This window comes from Trachemys scripta, chromosome 24 (assembly GCF_013100865.1).
Source record: "Trachemys scripta elegans isolate TJP31775 chromosome 24, CAS_Tse_1.0, whole genome shotgun sequence".
Taxonomy (NCBI): domain Eukaryota; kingdom Metazoa; phylum Chordata; order Testudines; family Emydidae; genus Trachemys; species Trachemys scripta.
In genome coordinates this window covers 753,758-760,529 of record NC_048321.1, presented here as the reverse complement: position 1 = coordinate 760,529, position 6,772 = coordinate 753,758, and the positions used below count along the sequence as shown (strand labels likewise).

General features: G+C 59.7%; 1 protein-coding gene across 2 annotated transcripts in view; it reads right to left on the bottom strand.

Moving 5' to 3' along the window:
• Positions 1–1,484: 1,484 nt before the first annotated feature.
• LOC117869717 (proline-rich transmembrane protein 1-like) overlaps positions 1,485–6,772 on the bottom strand; it is a 23,179-nt gene continuing 17,891 nt past the window's right edge. For both annotated transcript variants that reach the window (XM_034756780.1, XM_034756781.1), the window contains exons 2-3: positions 5,786–6,659; positions 1,485–3,917 (exon numbers count right to left, since the gene is read on the bottom strand). In XM_034756780.1, coding sequence (XP_034612671.1) covers positions 3,756–3,917; positions 5,786–6,133 — 510 coding nt within the window. In that variant the 5' untranslated portion in view covers positions 6,134–6,659 and the 3' untranslated portion in view covers positions 1,485–3,755. The remainder of the gene's footprint in view (positions 3,918–5,785; positions 6,660–6,772) is intronic.

Here is a 6,772-nt window from a genome sequence, read left to right as displayed (position 1 = left end):
TCCGGGCACCAGCTTAACAAGCAGGTGCTTGGGGCGGCGGAGGGAGAGGGGCGGCACCTGCGGTAATTTGGGGGCGGCAGGTCCCTCACTCCCTCTAGGAGCGAAGGACCTGCTGCCGAACTGCTGTCGCCGATCGCGGCTTTTTTTTTTTCCCAATTGCCGCCGCCGATCGCGATCACGGCTTTTTTTTTTTTTTGCTTGGGGCGGCAGAAATGCTGGAGCCGGCCCTGCCTCTCTCCCCCCACAACTCAACAGCTGGAAACACGTCTGGAGGACAAAGACGACCGGGCCAGGTGGCCCCAGGCAGGAAAGGAGAGTCCCAGGCCGTGTATGAAGGAACAACAACAATACCGTCAGGGTGAAACACGGCTTGACTCAAATCCTGTCTAGTTTATAGGACTCAGATTGCGCTTTTACTTTTATTTTGTAGGTGACCAACTGGGGTCTCTACGCTCGCTGCTTATAACAGGGCCGGCTCCAGGGTTTTTGCCGCCCCAAGCAGCCACAAAAAAAAAAAAAGCCCCCAACGCCGTCCTCCGCCGGAAACGTTCTTCAGTGGCAATTCGGCGGCAGGGCCTTCCCGCTGAGAGGGACCGAGGGACCCGCCGCCGAATTGCCACCGAAGAGCCGGACGTGCCGCCCCTTCCATGTGTCGCCCCAAGCACCAGCTTGCTATGCTGGTGCCTGGAGCCGGCCCTGGCTTATAATCACTTACAATCGGTCTGTAGTTAATAGATCTGGTTTACGTTTTACCTAAAACGGTGCATTGCTCGAAGTGCCTGGGGAATCTGCTCCGGAAGAAGAGCTGGTGCACGTCCACTTTCCTTTGTAGAAGTGGAGGACTGGGTAATATACGTACACTGGCAGGCTTCTGACCAGAGCAGGACAGTACAGCCCTGGGGTCCTAGCCTGGGGAACGGGGGGGATTGGCTCTATTGTTGGTTCATGACTGGCTAGGAGAAGTGCTCATGTCACTCGGCTGGGTGTGTCCCGGCCTGGGGATGGCTGTGTAAGTGCAGGACCTGGAGGGGTTTGCAGCTTGTCACAGTATCACAGTGTGAGAGGGAGCCCAGACTGGTAAACCAGAGGGCTCTGTGGTACCCCAGTTCCGGGTTGCACCCCAGGGAACCTGTCACGGTGTGTCACAGCCAACACAATTCACCAGGGCTGCTCACTGAATTGCCCAGCAGAAGACCTTGCCATATATGAGCTGGGAGGGGAGGGGAGTCTAGTGGTTAGAGCAGGGAGGCTGGGAGTCAGGACACCTGGGTTCTGTCCCTGTGCTTGACTCTGGGAGGGTCTAGTCGTTAGAGCAGGGAGGGGACTGGGAGTCAGGACTCCTGGGTTCTCTCCCCTGTTCTGGGTGGGCAGTGGGGCCTAGTGGTTAGAACAGGGGGGCTGGGAACCGAGACTTCCAGTTCTTTTTGTGGCTCTGGGAGGGGAGTGGGGTCTAGTGGGTTAGAGTGCAGTGTGAGCAAGGTAAATTATCAAACACACATTTGTTAAATAATTTAATGAGCCAGTTCCCACTAATTGGTTTCTCGCTGTTCTTTGGATCTGTGATCCTTACAGCACCGGAGCATGCTGGAGCATGTTGGAGCATGAGCACATATCGGTGTTTTATCAGCCAAAAATAACGTTGAAAGCAGGCGTGAGTTTGCAGAAAGCAAAGGAAAGATGGTTAGATGAGCAGCAGAAACTGAACTCAACGGGCGATGCTACAATTTCGGAGAGCTCAGCCCACGCAACTGAAGATCTCGTCCCAATCTCACTACACAGCAAACATTTATCCTCCCTCTCTACTCCTTCTGCTGGGGGAATTCGGTATCGACATGGAGCCTGAAATAGAGACCTTCATTTATCCCCAGAGGAGCTGGGCTGTCCATGGAAGTAGTGGATCTCGTTTCTAAAGTCAAGCAAATGATTCTCAAGTGGGATTGAGGATGGGAGACAAGCGACTGATCTAGCCAAGCACGGCAATTCAATTCAATACTCCATAGCCAAGCCGTTCCAGGCATGACTCTGTACCCAAAGGTAATATACGGGGGATAACGCTGAACCCATCCGAATTCCTCTGGAGCGTCCGATGCCCCTTTAACCAAAGAGTCACGTAAGAATCCTACCTAGCTCTCGGCAGCGCTGTCCAGCAGTGGCTTCGTCGATTGCAGGCTCAGAAAGGGGCCCGGTGATCAAGACAAAGCCTGAACGCTTCCCTGAAGCGATGCCCGTTTGCACGAGAGCAGATTTTTTAGAAACCCACCCCAGCTTGCCAGTGGGGGAATCCGCCACGGCCGTTGCGGAGTTGTTACCCTCCTTGTTGGACATGGACTCCTCATTTCCAGCCTGAATGTGTCTAGCTTCCGCCGAGCATTAAAGTCATGAGTGTGTCCGGCCTCAGTGCTGTCAGCTGATCGAGGGCAATCTCTGGACGGACAGGCGAAGGCTGGTGGGTGAAACACCGGTGCAACCGCATGCACTTTGAGGCCCTCAGAGGCCGTCGTTTCGGAGTAACCCGGGACCGTCGTTCCGGGGGCGCGGGCGGCATTGGGAGCATGCCATCACCGGGGCAAACAGCGCACGCGTACAAGAGGCTTTTTGCTGCTCATCGGTGGAATCATAGAATCATCCAATGTCAGGGTTGGAAGGGGCCTCAGGACGTCATCTAGTCCAACCCCCTGCTCAAAGCAGGACCAATCCTCAAAGCAGGGTTCGGCTTTCCCAGCCGGGCACCAGCAGCTGGTTTCTTGAGGCAGACGGGGGTGCGTTCTGGGGACTCATTGGAGGCGTGAGGACAGCTGTGCGCTCTCTTTCTGGATTTCGCTGCCATCTCCTTAGACAGGATGTTAGAACGCAGGGTGACTAGGATGCTGATCAGGGACCAAACTTCCAGGATTACCCAGCAGGGAGTGCTCTTGCTGGTCAGGCCAGGATGGGTCCTGCTCACAGCTCCTTCAGCCATTCACCAGCAGCGGTAGTAGACTGTTATCTTCCAGATGGCACTAAAGGAATTGCTCCACTAGCCAGCAGTGGTAGTACAGCTGCTATCCTCTAGGTGTCACTAAAGGAGTCGCTCCACTAGCCAGCAGCGGTAGTCGAGCTGGTATCCTCTAAGTGGCATTAAAGGAGTCTCTCCACCAGCCAGCAGGAGTAGTAGAGCTATTACCCTCTAACACAACAAAGGGGGACATGAGGGAATCTTAGCCAATGGGCTGGCCAGTCCCGTTTTTTCCAGAAGCCAATGGTGTGGCCCGAAATGGACCCCAGATGGGTGGTGATGGTGGTGGTGGGGGAGCCAGAGGGTAAGGCCAAATTTGGGGGGAGGGCAGCAGGACATTTGGGACCACAGTCCTCTCAGCCCCCCTTGCAGTGTCTGAATCATCTCAGACCCCGTCTGAAGTCCCGTCCAGTCCAGTGTCTCCCAGAGTCCTTTGTGCCCTCATCGGACCATGCGCCCTGGTGGGGAGGGGGGTGGTACTTGGCCTATTTGGGGGGCCTGGGGTGTGTGAGTCCTGATGGCTGGCAGAGGAGGCTCATTCTCCCTGGGTCCCATGATGTGGGCTGGGGGGCTAGCAAGGGGGGCAGGGATGTTGTATTGGGAGGGCGTGGGGGGCGCAGACTGGCTGTTTAGTGAGTGTGTGGGTGGGCTGAGGAGATGGTTGTGTTGTGGTGCATGCGGGTCTGTGTGTGTGGATGCAGGGAGGTGTTGAAAACCGGCCCAGAGCTGGGGGTTGGGGGGTGGGGGCAGGGCGGAAGGATCAGTGGTATCTAGAGGCTGAGAGGCTGATGGTAATCACGACGGCGACCCACACGATCAGCACCACAATCCCCACCCCCAGGGCCGTGTTGTTGAAAATCCGGGCCATCCGGGAACTCCGCTGCGCCTGGGCAGTGTTGCCAGAGCGGTTGGCATCCCGAGTCTGTGGAGAGACAGAGAGACGGGAACAATTAACCACACAGCAACGCTGCATGGGTACGGTTCACCCGATGCTGAGATGCAGCCACCTCTAGGGTGGGGCATCCGGGCACAGCCACACATAACACTGTACAGGGATGGCTCACTGGGGGCTGAGATGCAGCTGTCTCCAAGAGAGAGCAGCTGGGAAACAGCTGCACAGTGACGCTGCATGGGGATGGTTCACCCGGCGCTGAGATGCAGCCACCTCTGGGGTGGGGCTGCTGAGTAACAGCCATGAATAGCACCTCTACCACACCCCCTCTTATTATCTCCATGTGGCTGTTCCCCAACGCCTCTAAACCAGGGGTGGGCAAATTACGGCCCGAGGGCCACATTCGGCCCGCGGGACCGTCCTGCCCGGCCCCCCAGCTCCTGGCCCGGGAGGCTAGCCCCCGGCCCCTCCGCCCACTGTTCCCCCTCCCCCTCCGGCCTCAGCTCCCTCGCTCCGCTGCCGGCGCAATGCTCTGGACGGCGGGGCTGTGAGCTCCTGGGGCAATGCACCGGCAGAGCCCGGTGCAATGCTGACCCGGTCTCTGAGCTGCGTGGTGGTGGTGGTGGCGTGGCCTGGCTTCAGGCGGGTGGTGCGGCTGTAACGCCGCCAGCCACCGGTGCTCCAGGCAGTGCGGTAAGGGGGCAGGAGCAGGGGGGTTGGATAGAGGGCAGGGGAGTCCAGCATGGTGGTCAGGGGGTGGGGGGGTGGATAGGGGTCCGGGGGGAAACAGGGGGTTGAATGGGGGCAGGGGTCCTGGGGGGCAGTCAGGAAGGAGCAGGGGTTGGATAGGGCAGCGGGGGGCAGTCAGGGGCAAGGGTTCCGGGGCCAGTCAGGGGACAGGGAGCGGGGGTGTGTGGATGGGGCAGGGGTCCCAGAGGGGCCGTCAGGGAACGGGGGTTGGATGGGGCAGGAGTCCTGGGGGCGGGGGCAGATAGGAGGTGGGGGCCGGGCCACGACCCTCTTCCCTAACTGGCCCTCCATACAATTTACAAAACCCGATGCGGCCCTCAGGCCAAAAAGTTTGCCCGCCCCTGCTCTAAACAGTCCCCAGCTCCGGAGTCCCAACGGATCCTTTCTGCGGCTGGCTAGAATCAAGCCTAGGGAATCAGATGCCAGCACCTGCTCGTCCCTTAGACCCTGGCTCCAGGCCGCACACGTATCTGGCCGCGCCGATCCAGGCTATTACCACGCTGAAACCAAAGGGACAAGGAATGGCCCGGGTGGCACAGAGAGGAGCAGCCCACGTCACCAGCCATCTGGGCCCCCACCTCCAGACCCTCCCAGCCTTACGCTGGCTCCCCACTGAGTAGAGAGCTTCGTTGTCCTCCTAGCAATCCCCGAGGAATGGTGTCGCCTGCTCCAGTGACAGGACCCCAGAAGAGCAAGGTGTGGGATGGGTGTGGACTGTGGAACTCATTACCACAAGACAGAGCCCACTATGCCCTGCAGCACAGCGCCCCCAAGTGGCGCAATGCGATCAGCACTGACTGCCTGGGAAGAGCACCCCCCACCCGGTTCCCTGCAGCACAGCGCCCCCTAGCGTCGCCCTGGGGCACCGGGACCAGCCCTGACTGCCAGGAGAAAGTATCCCCACCCCGCTCCCTGCAGCATAGCGCCCCCTAGTGCCGCCCTGGGGCACCGGGACCAGCCCTGACTGCCAGGGGAGAGTCCTCATCCCGCCTCCTGCAGCACAGCGCCCCCTAGTGCCACCCTGGGGCACTGTGACCAGCCCTGACTGCCAGGAGAGAGTATCCCCACCCCGCTCCCTGCAGCACAGCGCCCCCTAGCGGCCGTGCTGGGTCAGTGGGGCCAGGGGAGAGCGCCCCCTAGGGACTCACCTGGATGGAATACACCAGCGCCACGATGCCCAGGGGCAGGCAGCAGCAGAGAAGGGTGAAGATGGAGTAGCCCAGGTAGTCAGCCTCATTGGCAGGAGGCGGGGAGACCAGGATGACCTGCTGTGGGGCATAGCCCATCTGGCCCCGGTTGGGGTCCTCGTTGTACGGGGGGTAATAGCCCTGTGGGTTGGGGGGCATTCCGGGGGCTGCCCCGTAGCTTGCGGTGGGGAATTGCCCGCCGGAGGGCAGTAGCGGGGGAGGGGCCCCATAAGGTGGCATGTTGGAGTATGGGGGGGGCTGAGCAGGGGTGGAGGGCTGGGGGCCTTTATCATAGCCTGGGTAGCTCATGGTGCCGCACTCCTCCTGGGCGCCTTTCCCGGTCTGCCACTCCCTCAGGGCGTGTCTCCGAGCCCTCTAATTTCCAGGCCTGTCCTCTCCTCCTCCGGGCCGTTCTCCCGCTCCTCTGGCACCTGCTTGCTGTATTTCCTGAGCCGACTTGGGGCGTTCTCCCCTCTGAGCCGCCTTTCCCGCTCCCCTTTCCCCGCCCTGCTGCCTCAGGGCCCTGGGGTCCGCTGGGCAAATTCAGGATGTTTGCTCTTCTCCCCTCTGCCCGTCACGTCCTTCCTCTGCTCAGCTGAGCAAACCCACAACGGTCACTCTTTTCCTTCTGCCTTTCACCCTCCCTCTTCCTCGCTGAGAATCAGAGACCCCCGGATCTTTCCCTCCTTTCCGCCTTTCGCCGTCTTCCTCCCCTGAGAAACAGATGCTCCAGGATCCTCTGCTCCTCCACTCTGCCTTTCCCGGTCTCTTCTTCCTCGCCGATCCAGTGCCCTTTATCCACCAGACAGAGACGGCCCCCAGGCCCGCCCCCAGCCTGCAAAGAGGAATAGGACAAGAACCAGCTTAGCCAGGTGCAGCCACACCCAAGAGAGCAAATGTGAACCCTGAGAAAGAATCCCGCAATAAATCGCCCGTTTCCTGCCCCAC